This window comes from Lacerta agilis, chromosome 7, assembly GCF_009819535.1.
Source record: "Lacerta agilis isolate rLacAgi1 chromosome 7, rLacAgi1.pri, whole genome shotgun sequence".
Classification (NCBI taxonomy): Eukaryota; Metazoa; Chordata; class Lepidosauria; order Squamata; family Lacertidae; genus Lacerta; species Lacerta agilis.
Window position 1 is genome coordinate 46,788,296 of NC_046318.1, and position 20,508 is coordinate 46,808,803.

The 20,508-nt window shown below is 44.2% G+C and overlaps 1 protein-coding gene across 34 annotated transcripts in view; it reads left to right on the forward strand.

The window, feature by feature from the left end:
* DTNA (dystrobrevin alpha) overlaps nt 1–20,508 on the forward strand; it is a 208,643-nt gene that overhangs the window by 135,249 nt on the left and 52,886 nt on the right. For 33 of the 34 annotated variants that reach the window (XR_004427038.1, XR_004427037.1, XM_033155143.1 and 30 more), the window contains 4 exons: nt 10,946–11,031; nt 15,936–16,090; nt 17,824–17,929; nt 18,730–18,896. Coding sequence is in view for 32 of the 34 variants with exons in the window: in XM_033155143.1 (XP_033011034.1) it covers nt 10,946–11,031; nt 15,936–16,090; nt 17,824–17,929; nt 18,730–18,896 (514 nt within the window). In the remaining 2 variants the exon portion in view is untranslated. Of the gene's footprint in view, nt 1–10,945; nt 11,032–15,935; nt 16,091–17,823; nt 17,930–18,729; nt 18,897–19,009; nt 19,215–20,508 lie in introns of those variants that run through there. The other variant, XM_033155153.1, reaches the window with a different exon arrangement.

Consider the following 20,508-nt stretch of genomic DNA (forward strand, 5'->3'; position numbering starts at 1 on the left):
TCCTGCCCTCTCCAAGGAGAAATTGTCAGTAGGCTGTGAAACTGTGGCCTTCAGTGTTTTGGAAAAGATTGCACAACAAGGCGGAAGCTCTTTTTTAAAAATAAGAAGTAGCAGTAAACCCTGAATTCTTGACTCTTCACAAGAACAGGGAAGAAACCAACTGAGAATGCCTGGGCACATGTTTTGCTGCCCACTGCCTGTAAATCTCCCTCCCTCCCAACAAAACCATCAATGTGAAAATGAGATCATTCGTAATACCCATTTTGTTTCTGGAGTTTAGCACTGCAAGGCTTTGAAGATGCATACAAAACACCATCCCACAGAGGAAGAAATGAAAAAAGTACTGCTTTTGTAAATGATGGGGTGATCTATGTTAACACAGTACTGCTCTCACATAGAATGTGCTCAACAACTATTATATACACTTTTGGTAGCTGGGTAATTTGACAGAATTGTAGGACCTGGAGTATATCCAAAAATGCAAATTGTTCTAAAATAGCAACTGCTTTCATTTCAAGTACTGTAAATCAGAGCACTATGCTGACACAGTGCTTGGAATTTGTGATTGAATTAATAGAAGGGTAATCAGAAATCCTAAACATGAACCTCAGTGAGCCATATAGCCTGATAGGATGGATGAAACATCCCAAGAGTTCTGGGCAGGAAATGCATTTTTTAAATGTCGCCTGGTGTTGCAAAATATTAAAACCTCAATCAAATGGAATGACCATAGAAATGTTAACAGAGTTTCAATTCTTGTTGCTACTTAAGATGTAGCTTAGCAATTTTGGACTAAAGGCTTTATTAAATATTCAGGAAAAGTCAGAAGCCCAATGTAACTTCGTTTATTCAACAGCTTACTCCCATATTAAAACAAGAACACACTCTGAAAGCCCCAACAAGAACTGCCATTTGGCAGTTGGCAGTTGACAGAGCTTGCCATTAGAACTTTCGTCCACCTACGCTTCTACGATTGGTTAGAATCATAACATGTGTTAAACCCAATACATAACACTCCTCCCCCCCCCCAACTTCCTAACAAAAGGAACAAACATAGTCATCAAAGTGTGCTGGCCTTTTCCGCTCCCGCTGGGACCGTCGTGGTTCCTGTGCCCGAATGGGTGACCCCGGAGGTTCCTCTGGTACCTGCGGTCTAAGTGGGGAGGCCAGCTCTGAAGGGGTCATGGCCAATGGCACCATTGAGCTCCGGCCTGAAGTCACCTTGCTGGGGTAACTTGGTCACCTGCAACCCATCTGGTTCCCACCCTGGCCTGGGCACAGATTCTCCCAAAGTACCAATTTCTCTGTCCTCTAGTTCCGCTTGAAGTTCCCTGTTCGGAGGTGTCCTGGTTCTGATCTGGTCAAGGTGTCTCTTCCAAACCAGACCCCCCTCCAACCCTACCTCGTAGGAGACCGGACCTGTACAGCAGGCAGTGGTACCTGGGACCCAACCCTGTCCGGGCCCATAGTTCCGGACGTACACAGTGTCCCCCAGGAAGAACCCTCTAGGAGCCCCCCACACCACAGTCGATGGCCGTTGCTCAAGAGCCCAGTCGGGGTGCATACGATCAAGGAGGGTAGTGAGCCTCTTTCCCATAAGCAACTCCGCTGGGCTCCGGGGTGGTGTGGTGTGTTGGGCCAATAAGAACTCCGCTAACCGGAGAATCCAGTCACCATACACTATGAGCCTAAGTACATCTTTGGTAGTACGGACCATGCGTTCAGCTTGGCCGTTAGTGGCTGGGTGAAAAGGAGCGGAACGAATGTGGCAGATTCCATTCTTTGTTACAAATTCTTTGAATTCCGCCAAAGTAAAAGCGGTCCCATTATCACTCACCAGCGTGTCTGGCAAGCCATGTGTTGCAAATAGCTTCCTAAGTGCGTTTATAGTTGCTCTTGTGGACACGGTTGAGGTCGGCACCACCTCTAGCCACTTGGACTGAGAGTCGACCACTATTAGGAAAAGGCCCCGCGAAGTCCACATGCACCCGGGACCATGGGGACTGTGTAGACTCCCAGGACTGTACTGGAGCCTTGGGTGGATCCGGCCGGGAGACCTGGCAGGGCTCGCAACGTTTCACCCAACCCTCTATCTCCGCATCTATGCCTGGCCACCACACATAGCTACGGGCCAATGCCTTCATCCGGACAATTCCCGGGTGAGACACATGCAGCCCTTCTAAGACTTTTTTTCTTAACGGGGTGGGGACTATAACACGGCTACCCCATAACACGCATCCTCGGTGAGTGGACAGCTCGTCTTTGCGGGCTGTGTAACATGAAAATTCTGGACCCGGCTTCCCGGGCCACCCCCTCCCCACCCAGTCCGAGACGCGGGCCAATAGTCTGTCCTTCGCGGTGGCGGCGGCAATGCCCTTCACATGCAGGGGCTGGTCAGGTAAGTCTTCCAGCCGCAGGATCTGGTGGGCAGGAGCAGGGTCAGGGCCGCTCTCCGGCAGTGGCAAGCGGCTTAGCGCGTCTGCGTGACCCATGGCTTTCCCAGGTCGGTGCTGTAGTGAATATTGGTACCCGGCCAGGAAAATGGACCAGCGCAATACTCGTGGCGAAAGCATCTGGGGTGTCTGGCGGTCGGGCGCAAAGAGTCCCAGGAGTGGCTTGTGGTCTGTAACGATTGTGAAAGGCCGACAATAAAGGAAGTCATGAAACTTTTTGACTCCTTTAACTATTGCCAAACCCTCCTTGTCGATCTGGGAGTAGTTGCGCTCTGCCGACGTGAGATTTTGGGAGAAGTAAGCCACTGGAACTTCCCTCCTGTCCAGGAGCTGGTGGCCCAGTACTGCACCCACTCCATAAGGGGAAGCATCGCAAGCCAACACCACCGGAAGCTTTTCATCAAAGTGTGCCAACACTGAGTTGGACACAAGCAAGTCTTTGACCCCTCGGAAAGCCTTGGCCTGTCGAGGGCCCCAGACCCATGGTGCTTTTTTGTCCAGGAGCCTGTGCAAAGGCTCAGCTATGGCTGCCTTATGTGGCAGGAATGCATGGTAAAAATTAAGAAGTCCCAAGAAGGCTTGTAACTCTGCCTTGCTCTTTGGGTCTGGGGCATCGCAAATGGCGCACACTTTGTCCTCTGCTGGATGCAGGCCGTCCGCATCAACCCAGAACCCCACACTGCTAACTCCCAACAGGCACTTTTTCTGCTTTACTTTAAGTCCTGCTGCCTGGAAGCGTTGGAGCACTGTCCGTAATCTGACGGTAAAGTCCTCTTTTGATGATGTGGCAATCAGCACATCATCGGAAAAACTGTGTGACTCCGGGGATGCCTTTAAGGAGATGGTCCATTAGGCTCTGAAATAACCCTGGGGCCATGCAAACTCCAAACTGTAGGCGTTTGACCCTGAAAGCACCCCTGTGAGTCACAATTGTCTGAGTGTCTGCGGTGGCCTCATCAACGGGCAGCTGCTGATAAGCTTGCACTAAATCTAACTTCCCGAAAATCTTGGCCCCAGCCAGGGTCGCTAACACGTGGTTCACTACTGGGACCAGGTATGCGTGATCCTGTAAGGCCCGGTTCAGGGTGCATTTGTAATCACCACAAATACGGAGTGAGCCGTCCAGCTTAACCGGTGTGACAATTGGAGTTTCCCAGGTTCCCGAATCTACCGACTCTAAGACCCCTTGTGTGACTAAGCGATCAAGCTCCTCATCGATCCTGGGTTTCAGCGCAAACGGGACTCTACAGGCCTTGACCCGGATGGGTTGCACTTTGGGGTTCAGCCGTAGGGAAATCGGGGGTCCGTTGTACAGGCCCAGGGTTCCACCAAAGACTGATGGAAACTCCTGGCAAATTGATTCGAACTCTGCCCCTGGGGAAATCTGATTAAGCCCTGAAATGCTTAAGCCTAATGGCCCGAACCATGCTAGGCCTAGATGGCTAGTGAATGGGCCTTTAGTTATGATGAGGTTCAAATTCTTGGTGTACTTCTTAAACTGGACCTTGAAGGTGCCCATACCCTTTAGCTGTATTCTTTTCCTCTGGAAGTCCCGCAGCACTATGGGGGCCGGGCGGAGAGGAGGACCGCCGTCAGGACAAAGCTCTTTCAGGGTCTTAGCAGATATTATGGAGTAGGATGAGCCGGCATCCAACTCCATAGTACACGGGGATCCCTCTATCTTGAGTCTCACCCTAAGCTTATTGGGCCCCGGGGACGGAAGTTGCAGTATCCTGGCTGAAGAGGTGGACTGTAACTCCTCCTCTATGTAGGCCTCATGGACACGTTGCTTGGGTCATGCTCCGGAGGTCTTGGAGCGGCAGACTCGACCAATGTGCCCAGTTTTCCCACAGCGGCGACATGTGGCATCCCAAAACCTGCATGTCCGCCGCTCGTGGTTTTCTCCGCAGCTGGCGCAGGTCCCTTGAGGTGCGTCAGATGATCGCTGGTTCGACAATGTGCTCGTAGCTTGGGAGCTGTGGTGTCGGTCGGATCTGTCCGAAGCTCGGTGGACATCCTCATTGTGGGAATCTACTGAAGATGACTGGTCTCGCTGTATGCGGTGAGTTCTCACTTCAGCATGTAGGCTGTAGGCCGCCTCATGGGCGTTATCCTTCTCAAAGGCTGTGGCCATATTTATTGCTTCCGTCATTGTGATGTCATCTTTTGCCAGCAGCTTGCGGCGGAGACGGCTGTCTCGCACGCCAGTGATTAATCTTTAGAGAAGTCGTTCCTCGATGTCAGTGAATTGACAATACATCGCAATTGCCTGGAGCACGGTGATGTATTCACTCGCTGACTCTTGCGCTTGTTGCACTCTGTGCGCCAAGTCGTAGCGGCGGTGGTTCTTAGTTGGCTGAGGCGCGAGGTGTCTTGTCATAGCCTGTGTCAGCTCATCGAAAGTGCAGGCCTCTATGTCCCTGGGTGCCATCAAACCTTCCAGTAGAGTGATGGCGGAACTTCCCAGCACTGTCAATAGCACATCCACCTTGTCTGCCTCCCTAGTGAAGCCTTGTAGTCGGACGTAGCTCCTTATTCGGCGGAGCCACTGTGGCCATTCTGCAGGATGGCTCATATCGAAGTCTGGTGGCGGCCGACTATGACTGGTGGCCATCCTCAGACCTGAAGTAGTCGCTTGTACGATCATGGGTGGTTGCGAAGACGCGGCAGGCGCGGTCTCATTTCCGGGGCTTCTTGCTGAGTCCAGCGTGGCGTTGTTGTTGCAATTACTGTGAGGCGGCAGGCGGCTGTGCTGCGTTGCAGTCTCAGGCCTCTGGTATCTAGCGGGAGCTCATGAATCCCATACTCGTCGCCAATATTAAATATTCAGGAAAAGTCAGAAGCCCAATGTAACTTCGTTTATTCAACAGCTCACTCCCATATTAAAACACAAACACACTCTGAAAGCCCCAACAAGAACTTCCAGTTGGCAGTTGACAGTTGACAGAGCTTGCCATTAGAACTTCCGTCCACCTACGCTTCTACGATTGGTTAGAATCATAACATGTGTTAAACCCAATACATAACAGGTTTATTTGAGTTATATTAACAGTGTAGGCCTGTGCCTGTCTACTCATACTTAGGCCCCACTGAATTCAATGGGGCTTCTTCCCAGGGAATTACGTATAGCAAAGCAGCTCCCCTAGCTAAATATGACTGCCTGTGTTATCTGCATCTGGATGCCTTCATCTGCAACAGAACATGTGTTTCCCATATTGGTTCCTTCAGCCACAGCAGGCACTGTAACTCTCCAACGGTTTGACTTCACCCCCAAATGCACACTCCTCCATTGTCTCCCAAGACAGATGGATGCCAATAACAGCAGTTATCATGTAGCCTATTCACAGTGAGAGCAGGAAGCACTGGTCTCACCGTGAATTGGCTTCATAGATCTACTTAGTTATATGACATTGTAATGTCATCATGTTAATTAAATTATCCCAATGGGCTGCCAGCAAATTAGTAGCGGCCATCATTTTATCCCAGAGCAATCAGAGTGAGCAATCCTAACAAGAGGCTTAAAGTCAAGTTGTAAGGAGATATCCAAGTGTCTTTTGCTACAAGGCAGGATGGAAATCTTTTAATAGACAAACTGTACTCATAATTGAAGGGAACTCATTGAAAATACATTTGGTGAAGTTGTGTGTAAGGAAGGCTTTTCAGCGGTCAGAGTATAGGGTCTTTGATTTCTACCAAGAGGTGCAAATGAAGGCATTTTCTTCTGATCACATCTAGTTTGGTTCCCTGACGCAGCTTGTCACTCAGTTCTTTTTATCAGCAATCACAGCAATTGCATGTGCAGAGAGGCAGGGATTTCTGCTTGCTTACTTTTAAACCAGACTCCTTAATTTTGCCCTGAAATATATTAAACTGTTTTATAAATGGGACAGGGCAGCATTAAGTAATGCTAGGGAGTGGGGAGGTCACCTGCTGATCTTTTTTGCTACTGTTTGCAACCCGCTTACAGCTTTGATTATCTGCTGCATTCATGCCATTAAAACACACACACACACACTCACACTCCTCTTCCTATGTTCATGGCACACATGCTCTGCTCAGTAAAATACATTTTTCAGAATATATTATTAGAATAGTATAAATAAAATATACATAAAAACTTATGCTCCATTATTTTTAAACTTTCACCTACTCTTATGGAGAATGATACAGCTTATTTCCAAAGGGAAATCTAAGTGAGGTTTTGTTAAATCAGCTTGGAAGTGTTATTGGCTCCGATACAGTATGCAAAAGCATGCACAGGGTTTTAGTCATATGCTATAGATTTTGTTTTGTGATAGCCTCTAGCTAATATGGTATACAGTAGTACTATTGGCCTTGGACTGCTGGAGTGCCCTGTGGCCTCAGGTCTTCTACTGATGTTTCATATGCATTAGAGGCAGGAGAGCAAAGGGCAGTTCCCTACCTCCTCACTTTTGCAGACAAGTATAGCGTGAAAGTGCAAGTAGATAAATAGTTACCGCTCCGGCGGGAAGGTAAATGGCGTTTCCATGTGCTGCTCTGGTTCGCCAGGAGCGGCTTAGTCATGCTGGCCACATGACCTGGAAGCTGTCTGCGGACAAATGCTGGCTCCCTCAGCCTATAGAGAGAGATGAGCGCCGCAACCCTAGAGTTGTCCGCAAGTGGACCTTAACGATCAGGCGTACCTTTACCTTTACCTATAGCGTGAAAGAGAATTCTCAGCCCTTTATCCTGTTCACTTCATAAGTCCTTCTGATGCCTTTACAACAGCGCATGGGCAGTACAGAGGAATGCTGCCTGTTCATGTAATAAGTACGAGTTTTCCATACATCTCTTATGATTGTTAAAGTCAGTGTGATCATGTTTTGACTACCCACCTGCATATGCAATTGTTGACTGGATGAGCACCACAATGCATTTCTCTGATGGCACAGTTGGTTCTTTGGGTGTTGTTCATTCTTGTAGAGAACTGAATAACATTTAAATACAAATATTTTCTCCATCTCTACAAGTAACACAGTTGACTTCTTCATTTATTTTCTGCCTCTGTGCCCTGCTCCACTAGCCCATAGGCTCGCGGGAGTGGTTTGGTGCAGGGATACTGAGGAAGGATGTCAAAAACACCAGAGTGATTCATCCTAGTGCTTTATTATAAGAAATAGTAAACTCATAGCACGGCCTGCAGAGCCCCACTGCCTTGGCAGACACAGGACAAACACCGCAACAGTGGGGGTCTCCATTACTAGTCCATACCCAAGCAAATGTTTAGGCATTCTTTCTACGCAAAGCAGCCTACGTCAGTTTGCCCATCAATTCACCTGACCGGTGAAGCCATAGATGGCTATGATCCAAAGCTTACAGATAGCTCCCCTCTCTGGGCCAAGAGCCCAGCATCCCAGGGTCTACTGATAAACACAGCATCAAAGCAAGCCAATTGGCATATACGAAAGCAAGTGAATATAAACATATATGAGCTCCTTCTTGCAATAACTACCAATTAATTTTGAGGTTATCTTGACTACCAAGATGGCATTTGTAGGCCTTCTGGAACATTTCACCTTTAGTTTTAACACACTCTGAAGCTTCTGTCTCCCTTTCTGGCTTTCACAACAACGATCCCTTCACAGAACATCTTCACCAGCAGCTGTCACAAGGCAGAATACTTGCTCTTAAGCAGCCATATTTTACTCATGAAAACTTGAAAAACTATTACTATAAAGGAGTTTCATTGTACAACAGAGCTGCTTTGATAATTGCCAGACCCTAGGGGCAGCTAAATGCCAAGGTGCCCATTTATCTCACCTAGTCACAAGCCATGTCAATATATATTTTCATGGGGAAATTGAATTTACGCCGAGTCTAGGTAGAGATGTGTGAATATAAATGACTCAGATGAAATACGGTGTCCAAACCTATCAAGTCAAACTGCAACATTTTTTTTTTTAAAAAAAGGAAAATATTCCTTTCAAGCCTTCTCTTCTTGGAAGTATTCAGCTATGGAAAATGCCGTTCCATTTGGGATACAGAGAAAACTTACTTATCTGCTATTCACAATTCATCCCCTTACTGAAGGAACCATTAAATTTGTACAATTGCCATAGGTCACACATTTGTTTTGTTTTTTTAAATAATCCATTGACTTCAAACAATAAAGTTGTTTCTCCTTACCATTATTACATTTTTTAAAAGTGCCACATGGTGGAGTGAACCCTGATTCATCTGTGGTGTTCATGTAAATACACTAGAGAGTATTGGGAAATGATTCACACAGAATTAAAAAAGATTCTAAAACTCACATTTCCCAAAAGACCGGAGGCCTTTCTATTAGGAATAATAGATGATGACATTCCAAAAAAGGCACTCAATATCTTTCTGTACATGACTGCTGCAGCTAGAATAGTACATGCGAAAAACTGGAAAGAAGAAGAGATACCTACGAAGGAAATTTGGCAGAACAAATTGATAGAATATATAGAATTAGTAACCATGACCACAAAACTAAGGAATAAGGATGAGTTAAAGAGAAGAGTGGAGATTATCTTAGAGGGTACAATAATATACAATTTAACCTACAAGTAGGAGTTAATATATGAGCAGCAGATAACATCAAAAAAAGGAAGATGAGGTGATAATGGATGAAATATCAGGATATGCAGCTGATCAAGATTTCCCTAGAATGCCACAGAGAGATGGATTGGGAAGTCTTTGGAAAAGAGATGGATACTGTACGGTGTGTGTATAAAAGATGTTAAAATTGCATAAATAAAAGGTTTTTGGGGGGGGGTTAAGTGAAAGCTATTAACTTGGCCAGTAAAAATGAGGGAACAAAAGGCAGTGCAGATCTCTGTCCCATACTTTGGACTGGTATAAAGTAAATGAAACTGGGAGCTGGGACACTTTTTATCTACTGGGCAACTCGCTGAGCCTCAGGGACTGACTACATGTTACACACAAGTGTGAGAAAAGCAACTTCAGAGGGAGCTCATTTGGAAAGGGAAAGGGGTCCTTCTCCATTTTCTCACCCATTGCTTCTCTACTCCCAGATCACCCAGATGCTTTCACCCCTGTGGTGTTCCAGATACATGTTCAGTTTCACAAATACATGTTTCTAAGACCTTCAGTGAGAATTCCTAATGACTGGGGAGTCTTCTACTGACATACTAGGGTTTAACAATACATTACTGCCTAAACATACGCAGGTACTTCAAGCCACAAGTAGCCACTAATGAGCTTTTAATGTATTGTATGTACAAGGAGGGTGATCTCAGTGTTTGCATAAATGCTTAGCTTTGTTTCAAAACTGTTAGTTTTACTTGGACCAGCTTCATTGATAATAATTGTGATTTTTGAATTATATTCAACAATTTCCCATTTATTTATATGTTAAACTAAAATGGCAAACACTTAGAATTAAAATACGTATGCTGCTTGCCTGTTTTATGCAAGCATAGGGCATGATCAAGCCAAACCTATGTACCTTTTAACTAAGCTTAACTCTCTGAAACTGAAATAAATAAGACTGACCATTTTTAATTTGTCTGGATCACTACCACTCCTGCATTCAGCATGTAGACACATGACTAATGTGGATATTTTAGGGGTCCTACTGTGGACCCACATAGATGTTGATTCAACACTAGATAAACATCTTTGTTGTATTCCCAGGCATAACAGCAGCAGCAACAACAACATCATCAGCAACAATAACTGTATACTGTCCTCCATCTGTAGATCTCAGAGCGGTTTACAACATAAGAATGACATTTTTACAGTTAATGAAATTTTAATACCATTTAAGGCACAATCTCATGATCCCATTGGTCATAGGATAGAGTGGATCTTCCCCCTACCCACAGAGAGGGAGATGTGCAGGCTGGAGGAGAAGGTCTACTCTCTCAAGCCTCCCTTGCTGTTATCACAGAAACCTCTGCTCTGTACTGGTAGTGCTGCAGTGGTGGTAATGGCAAAAGAACAGCCATTCTGGAGACAGATTAAGGATGGATCACCCAGATCAAAAACCCTTCCAGGCTCCTGACACACACCAGAATGGGGGGGGTACATTAGGCAGACTTATATTCTCTCCATTGGGATTAATGTGAGGGGAAATCTTCAGGGAACACACACAACTGCCCAGGAAAAGAAGGGGGTGGGGAAGCAGAGAAATGCTGGTCAGAGCCTTCTTCCCTGCCAGAGCCTGACCAGACGAGATTTGGCAATGTTTTGTGTTCTGGTTTCGATGGAATTTAGCACTGTGCTATAATTGTTATATTTGATTTATTTCTCTAGCTTTATCTTTTAAGACTGTTTTTACCGTACAACACTCAGATAACCACTGTTCAAATTGGAACTACAATAAATAACTTGTTTTCTATTGTATTATTTTTAAAAGTTTTATGGTTGTTTGCAAAATTTTAATTTCCAAGCATAAGAATATTTGTACTGCATAATTCAACAGCAGTGCAAAAATATTGCCATACTAATGTCATCATACTTGTTTTCTTGTTACTGTATAGAGAAGGACATGGAAAAATGTCTGTCTTTGCTATCAAAATGGCCTTGGCAACACTTTGTGGGGGAAAGATCATGGACAAATTGAGATGTAAGTCTTTGTCCTCTATTATTTATATTTTATTAATGTTGTTCCTTTCCTTTCAATATGGAGTAGTACCGGAATTTGGTTTAGATAATAGTGATATGAATCAATTCATGGTTTCTTTCCAGAATTTTGGTACTGAAAGATTCCTCTTATGCATGGTCAAATGTGTTGAGTGTCCAGCATAAAGAAACATTTTCATGGTTTTCATAATGAAATATATTTTGCACCCCACCACCACCGAACACCCAAAGAGCTACTCTACAAAACAATGTAGAGTACAAAGTCCCCCAGTGTGGCGTTTTCCCATTCTTTGGGGATACATTTGTATTGGGGGAGAGAAAGGGTTATTAGGTTGACCAATAAGAAAGCCCAGAGGCGGAGCCTACCTGAATTTGAGGCTCAGCCCAGAGGTTTTTATAGTTAGTTCAGTTGGTTCTTTTGGGGGGGGGGGAGATAGAGGAGTCAGAGTAAGTTAGAGACAGGGACAAGACTGAGAGGGGATAGAGTGACAGCGTTTCAGATATATTTTAAAACTTGTTTGTGTTTGAAATAAACTTTAATCTTCATTGTTAACTCTACCTGACTGAGACTCAGTACTTCACTGGGGAGCCCTGGGTTTCCCCCCACAAAATTGGTGGCAGCAGAAGAATAAAGTAGTGGTTACAGGTCAATAGTCCGTGAAATGACTGGGGGCTCTGTATGAACACCACAAAATTGGTGGCAGAGGTGGGATGAATACACCGTGAGGGGAAAGGTAAATCTGAGGATGATTACCTTATCCTGGGTGTGAAGACATATTGGTGTAGTTGTGGAAAAACTCAGTGTGTGAGGCAAAGCCAACATAAAATTGAAAAGAGAACTTGAAGCTATTCTGGCAGAGGTTTTAGACTTGTGGTTGGGTGAAGTGAACTTGGAGGTTCAGTGTGGAGACCTAGTGCAGGACTTCAGGACCAGAGTCTAAAAGGGAACCTAGCTGGAGGGAATAGCAGTGAGGAAATTTTCTCTTATCTGACTCTGTTTTGCTGACAAATCACACTCACTCAAAATGCCACCCAAAAAGCCAAGAAATCCTGTTAGGGAAACAACATATAAAAAGCTCTGAAGGGGAGGAAAATGGGAATCCTCAGGGAGAAGGGCAGTTTAGAGGAAATATTAGAAATTCCCTCTGAGGCAGTAGAACCTAAACTCTCTTCAGAATTTGAAAAATGGAAATTGGAACAGGAATACAAATTTAAATTAGAAAGAGAGAAAATTAAAGCTGAACAAGAAAGAGAAAGGGAGTAGTACCGTCTGAGGGAAAAAGAGATGCAATTTCAGTTAGAAATGCGGAAACTGGAACTAGCAGCTGGGGAGAATAATAATAATAATAATAATAATAATAATAATAATAATAATAATGGCACAAATGATCAAAGCCAGTTAAAGGTAGATCTCAAGAGTTTTCCTGAATTCAAAGAGAAAGATAATCCAGAGGCTTTCCTCATCTCGTTTGAAAGAGCATGCAATGATTTCCAAGTAAAGGATAAGGAAAAAATGATAATATTAAGGGCTAGAATTAGTGGATACTCACTCAAAGGGGGACCAAGAATCACCCGCTGCTGGGAAAAATGAAACAGTTTCTAGTGAAGACAGTACTAGGGAACACCCCTTAGAGGGTTTGAGTAGTTGTAGTTCCCCTTAAGAACACACATAAGGCTAATTTTGCTCAAAAGCAAAAGGGGGGTGTTGGTTTAATGAGTTGTTTCAAGGCAACTAAGTCTGCCATTCCTTTAACCCCTGAATGCCCATAAAGATTCTGCATAGAGAACGGGCTCTTGTTTAGGGAAGTCCTTGCTACGCCTTATAGAGGAGGAGGAGGAACCCATAAACAACTGGTGATTCCCCACACATATAGAGAGAAGATTTTGCAGCAAGCCCATAACAGCATTTTTAGTGTGCACATGGGAATAACACACACTAAACCAAGAGTAGCGCAGAACTTCTACTGGCCAGGCATGGGGGGGGGGGACATCAAACTGTATTGCCAGGCATGTAATATTTCCCGGAGACAAGGTACCGGGCAGGACAAGACAAAGGCCAAACTGTGTCCTTTGCCTGTGATCTCTACCCTTTTTCAAAGGCTTAGAGAAAGTCCGCAATGAGGTTCAGGCGATGCTGAAGGCAGGAATCATAACCCCCTCAGAGAGTCCCTGGGCAGCACTGGTTGTGCTTGTAGACAAACCTGATGGCAGTATAAGATTTTGTGTTGACTACCACAAGTTAAATCACATCACCAAGGCGGATGCCTATCTGATGCCCCACCTAGACGACCTAATTGAGACCATTTTATTAAGAGCTAATTGAGACGTAATTGACAGGTGTCATTTTATTACCTGTCTAGACTTGACTAAAGGCTACTATCAGGTGAAAATGTCTCCTGGGGACCAGGAAAAGACTGCCTTTTGAAGTCCCCTAGGATTGATTGTATGAGTTTAACATCATCGCCTTTGGTCTGAAAAATGTGCCAGCAACTTTTCAAAGGATGGTGGATAAGATCCTGCATGGATTAAGGGAGTTCACCACAGCCTACCTAGATGATATTGGCATTTTTAGTCAGACCTGATCCAAACACAAAGAGCACCTGGAGTTAGTGCTACAAAGATTTAAGGAGGTGGGCTTGACTATTAAATCCAGCAAATGTGAGATTGGAGACTCAGAAATAAAGTACCTTGGATATATGGTGGATGGAGGAGTAATGAAGCCTTTAGAGACCAAGGTAGAGGCAATTATGAACTGGCCTACCCCTACTTCCAAAAAAAGTGAGAGCCTTCCTAGGTTTGGCCGGGTACCATCACAGATTTATCCCTGAGTTCATTGAAATAGCTGCACCACTGACTGACCTGACTCAAAAGAGAACCGGAGCATGTCAAGTGGACACCAGCATGCCATCCGTCCTTTGATGCCCTAAAGACTGCCCTGACTACTGGACCAGTCCTTGTCACATCAAACTATGACCTGGAATTCACGATATTTACAGATGCGTCAAATGCAAGGATCGGAGCCATACTGTGCCAACCAGGAGAGGAAGACACCCTACATCCAATAACGTTTGTCAGAAAAAAGTTGTTACCCAGAGAGAAACACCTCTCCACAATCGAGAAGGAATGTTTTGCCATTGTCTGGTCCCTACAAAAGTTAAAGCCATACATCTGGGGCCAGAAGTTTGTACTGTGCACCAATCATTCGCCGTTGCTGTGGTTAAGAACTATGAGAACCAATAGCAAATTGATGAGGTGGGCCCTGTTGCTGCAGGACTTCAATTTCACCATAAAAAACGTGAAAGGATCCTTGAACATTGTGGCAGATGCTTTATCGTGAAGATCAGATGAAAAAGGCTAACCTTGGACAGTAATTACTTGATGGAACAGATAAACCGGACTTGACTAAACTTGTCGCATGCTAACAATTTTTGAGAGAATAAAGTAGTGGTGTACAGGTCAATAGTCCATGAAACAACTGGGGGCTCTGTACGAATGCCACACCCAGCAATAAAACTGCTAGTACATTTGCAAAGCTAAGCAGGGTCCAGTATGGTTTCAAATTAGATGGGAGACTGTGTGCTGAGATTCCTGCATTGTAGGAGATTGGACTAGATGACCCTTGGGGTACCTTCCAGCTCTATGGTTCTATGATTCTATTATACTAAAACAACAGGACACCACTGAATTGGCAGCCAGGCCCAAGTTTGAAAAGAACTAACAGTCTTTTCTACTACAAGCAGTTTTCTGTTTAAGTTTCGCATATTCAACATCTGCAAAGCATTCAACAATTTTAAAGAATTGCTCTCTGACTCAGAAAGCAAGAGCAGAAAAGCAGTTAGCAAAATCTTTGGGAAACATGCAAATGTATTAGAAAGATTGATCAATTAAAGCCTCTTTAATCAGGTTGCAGCCCTAGTTAAAACCAATATGGATTAAATTAATCCATTCATAGATGCAAACACATAACACACAAGAGGCGCAGACACAACTTTATTGTCTGAAGTGAAATCACCCTTTATAATGCATTGAATATTTTAAAGTGCACACACAAATACCCAGTTCTCCAATAATCCAAATCAGGGATGACTACCTGTGGCCCTCCAGGTGTTGTAGGACTTCAACTCTCATCAGTCCCAGCTGGCATGACCAAAGGAGTCCAACAATTTCTGGTAGGTCACAGGTTAACCACCCATATCTAAATACTCAGTTCCCAGATCATGGACCACCTCTCCCCATTTGAACCAAACCAGACCCCCTGATAGTAATCTGAGGCTCTTCTTCGTGTTCCTCCTCCACAAGAGGTTCAGAGGGTGGCAACACGAGAATGGGCTCCCTATTTGTGGAATGCTCTCCCTAGGGAGGCTCATCTGACACCTTATATAACTTTATATAAGTGAGAACATTCCTCTTCACACAGGCCTTTGGCTGATCAAACAATCCATGGCCTTTTAAATGTGTTGAGGGCAAGGTTACTGTTGTGTTATGTATTATGTATTTTTATACTGTAAGCTACCCAGTGATCTTCAGATAAAGGGTGCTATATAAATTTAATAAATCATCACCATTATCATTATTTGAAGCAGAAAGTTGCTCCAGGGGCAAGAAGTTTGCATTTGGTTCTTTGGATCCCTTTTATCTTGCTAAATTACCATTTTTTCCTGATTTGCATCAATTTTTTTCTAAAACTAGAAAAGAATTTCGAGTATTAGAAAAGTGCTTGCTTACTCCCTTTAGTGAGTCCTAACAAAGGCGTATCCCTTCTTTTGCAATATAAAAAAGGGAATAACTCTAATTATTATTTTCATTTGAGCAGAAACACTGTTAGATTTGTAACTAGCGGTTTAAACCAAATAAACCATTTCATATTTTCCCTCTTTATTCCATCAGATATTTTCTCAATGATTTCAGACACCAGCGGTGTAATGGTTTATGGTAAATATGACATGTTTCTGCGAGAAGTCCTTAAACTACCCACGGCGGTCTTTGAAGGTCCTTCTTTTGGATACACAGAGCAGTCAGCAAAATCCTGTTTTTCTCAACAGGTAGATAAAATGGCAACATTCACTTCCTCCTTTTCGCCCTTCCCATAATGACATTCAGTTGCAAAATGTTATGTGCTTTTTATTCATTTATACCGTAGATTGTGTACTGGACACTTTGGCAATCGTAAACCAGAAGAGAACTGTATTTTGTTTAAGAATCAAATTAGATATGACTTGGAAGATGTGTGAACAATCTCCTAATATGATTTGGGGAAAATACTAAAAATATGCTGTGGGGTAGCTATGAAATGGTCCAGAGCAGCAGCAGCAGGAGGAGGAGGAGGATCCCCTGTATTGTTTTCCAAAATGCTCCTACATAAGTATGGGTTATGGTTAGGGCTCAGCTCAGGGCCATCTTAAGTAAATCCGGCGCCCTGGTGGGAAGATCCCTCCGGTGCAGCAGGCAGGCCCTCCGCCAGGCAGGGCCAGGCACAGCGGGCAGCCAGAGGGTGCAGGGGGCGGGGGGACGCTGCCAGCTGTGCTCCACCTCTGCCTCTGCCTCCGCCTGCTCGGCCGAAGTGGCGGCACAGCACTGCCGTCCAGGGAGCCCTGGCTGCAGCACCGACGGGAGGCTCACCAACAGCCTCCCCGCGTCCGCAGCCCAAGAAGAGGTGGGCGAGAGTGGCGCTGCTGGCGGGGCTGCAGGGCGCAGGCGCCCTCCTCAGGCCGTGGCGCCTTGCACCAGTAGCCTTAATGGCTATGACGTCCCTGGCTCAGCTCTCAGGTAGGCACCACTGGGAGAAGTTCATGGTGAGCTCCGGCACATCTTTTTCTAGAAAAATAGCACTGGCTATGGTAACAATGACATGACATTAGATTTATAGACCAATAGAACTATTGCCTTCAGTATTATACAGATGAGCAATATTGGGACTAGGTATGCACTGAGGTTTGGTCCTTCCCGGTTCTACATGGACACAGGACTACGTTCATCCCATCCTGTTTATGTGCAGATTTAAATGGAAAATCCTTTAAAGTCTTCAAGTAATGCCATTTTTTAAAAAATACAAGTACTTACAAGATGGTTCCAGGACTACAACATGGCCCCTGATCTCCCCTACTCCTTTTCAAAAGGCTCCCAAATGGCTGACTGAGGTGCTCACAGCTTGGAGCAACTACCATACAAAGCTTCTTGCCTTTGAATTACAACAGAGCAAATCCCCCTTGTAGCAACATGGACTTGATGCATGGGCATAGCCAGGGGGAGGCAGAGGGGACAGCTGACCCCCTAGATCAAGTAAAACAATAAAAATACTTAACTAACTGACCAATCACATTGGTTCTGCCCCCTAACAAAGTCCTGTCCCCCCATAAAAATCCTGGCTACGCCCATGACTTGGTGTCCCTCAGAACTCTTCCTGGGCCGTACCCTTCACTGGCTCTGCTTCACTCCTTCATTGTTTCCTTGACCTCTGATAATGTCCGGGTGGAGAACAGAGAGGGCCATGGAAGTGTTGTAGAAGCTAGCCTATTGTACAGAGATGAAATTACACCTGTTGCTTTGCTCACTTTTGCTTCAGATCCTGCCTATCACTTACTGTAAAGGTTGCCTCAGATGGTTGCCCAGAAAGGACCGTGTCTCTTGGGCTGAAAAGAGTTCCCTTCCCCTGTTTAAGATATTGAAATCTATCTGCTTAATTGTTTCACCCGTGTGTGTGTGACCCATGAGGAACATAAAAATTCCCCTTTCAGCTTGCAATGCTAAATGGTTTCTGCTTTGTTCATGTAAACAGAAAAAAGTCACACTGAATGCTTTTTTGGACACACTCATGTCTGATCCTCCACCGCAATGCCTGGTCTGGTTACCACTTCTTCATCGATTGGCAAATGTTGAGAATGGTATGTAGTCAAAGGATGAGTGGCATGTGGGATATCAATGCGGTTCACAATGATTATGTTTTCCCCAGGAAAAGTTATTGTTCTTGAAAAGGAAGAATGGCTAAGAATGTGGTGCCAATTTCAATTCCTAATGATTCCTTGTGCACTGATTTCAATGTGCTCAGACATACTGAACTCAGCATAGTTTCAGGCTGCGAGTTGTAAACCTAGTTAGTGTTGCCCCTCTTGCAAAATCATACACAGCATAAACTGATATGCTTGCTACCTTTAGTATCTCTCCTTCTGCCTTTGCAAGTTGACCAAAGTAGATTCTTCACATACACACTAGTCCTTGGATGGAATTCAACAGCGCATTAATACAATTGTTCCGCCAGCACCAGTATTTCTGCTTGCCAGACAGAACAGTCTCCCTCCATGTGTTATTATGGAGGTTTTCCTGACTCTCCAAAGCAGATTTGGTGGAGCAGTGTGGGGAGGAGAGGGGGGAAACCCCACTGAGCTACTGGGAGTCCTTATGCTGGCTTCAGCTAGTGCACTGGGTTAGCTGAATCCACACTTCCACATTTCCCTGTTTTGGTTTTCTGCTGCTATAATAGGTTTTCTCTTAGACAGTTGCAGATGCTTGTTTGTCTTCAGAGAAAACTGTGAATCTTTTAAATTCCAGGAACCTTAGGAATAACATTTGCTGTGGAAAATCACTTCAGACACAAAAGTAAGCTGCTAAGACCTGTTAGTGGCTTCAGTTTTAGCGCTGCACTGATTGTCTTTTGTTTTGTTTTTAAATTCATCTCCCCTTGTAGTCTTCCACCCTGTCGAGTGTTCCTACTGCCATAGCGAGAGCATGATGGGATTTCGCTATCGATGCCAGCAGTGTCACAATTACCAGCTCTGTCAAGATTGCTTCTGGAGGGGACATGCCAGCGGTTCCCATAGCAACCAGCACCAAATGAAAGAATACACGTCATGGGTAAGGGAAGGTTCATGAATTGCTGCAGACTGTTTGAACTCCACCAGTCAGAGAAAATCTCAAGGATGGGAGTTGGAACTGACCGAATCGTTTTCCCTTAAAACCACATATAGGAAACTAACTTTGCCAGTTTAGCTAAGCGTCTCTGTAATGGAGAAGCCCCAGTTGTGGTCCTTGTTCCCAGTCAGTTCTGAGATGAAAAATGGGAAGAACTGAACAGTATGGCTGTCCTCAGTGTGGATTTGAGCAGTCCAACATGCTAATACTGTTCTGGATGTCAGGAGAGCTGCAGGAAGGTCTTGGAATATAAAACTATTTCCACAGTAAGTTGTTCATTTTTGTAGGACATAGTCAAATACGTTGGCTTTTCTCTCATATTATCTGCTTTATATGATAAGAGATCTATATCTTAAAAGAAACTATGGCATCTAAATGGAATCTTAAAAATCTAGATCTAAGAAGAACAATGGAAGATGTTGATTTACCATTCAGCTACTTTATGAAATATGTTTATATAAAGTCAATAGAAGTGTAGGCATGCTATATATTAATTAACATTCAGCCACCATAGTTTCTTAACCTTTCTCCAGACTATCTCTAACAACATGAACTCTATATTGCACTCAGATGAAACATGTATGATCTTGCCTCATTTTGGCAGCTGCCAGTTAGCTACTGAGTCAAATGGAACATTCTAGTTCTAACAAAATAAAATAAAAAATTCCTTCCAGTAGCACCTTAGAGACCAACTAAGTTTGTTCTTGGTATGAGCTTTCGTATGCATGCACACACGAAAGCTCATACCAAGAACAAACTTAGTTGGTCTCTAAGGTGCTACTGGAAGGAATTTTTTATTTTATTTTGTTTTGACTATGGCAGACCAACACAGCTACCTACCTGTAACTGAATTCTAGTTCTGGTTAACAAGGCTGTGAACAGCTTGGAACCAGTTCTCTAAAACAGTGCCTCCTTCTGTGTAGACCATCCAGGTATCCATAATCTGCACTGGTTACCCTATTACCATGCCATGGTCCACAAGTATACATCTTACTGTGGGGCGGAGGAGGGTTTTCTCCATGGTGGCTCCTGAGCAGTGAAATGATCTCCTCTTGAAGGTCAAGCAGGCTGCAACCATGGGATGTTTATGTCAACAACTGAAAGTGTACCTGTTCATCCGGGCATTTCCCTGACTTAGTATTATTATTAAAATTTGTATACCACCCTTCATCTGAAGATCACGAGGCAGTTCACAATACCAGTACCAGGTATTGGTGGTTACTGCAGTTTACATTTTAACTTTGTTTATTGAACTGTTTTTATTTTGTGTGTTTTGCTTTATTTGTTTGCAAACCACATTTTAGCTTCTTTTTGAAATTAAAGGTAGCATGTGGGGGAGGAAGGGAAAGGAGAATGTTAGCCGCTTTGAGACTCCTTCGGGTAGTGAAAAGCGGGATATAAAATCCAAACTCTTCTATTCTATTATTATTAATATTTAATAAGCTTGTTTCTATAAGAGTTCCAGTGTATGGCCTCCTTAAGCCACAACTCAGTTGATAGAAATTTCTGGGACTTAAGCTCATATCAGGTGTGAGTCTATGCATATTTTCCTTGC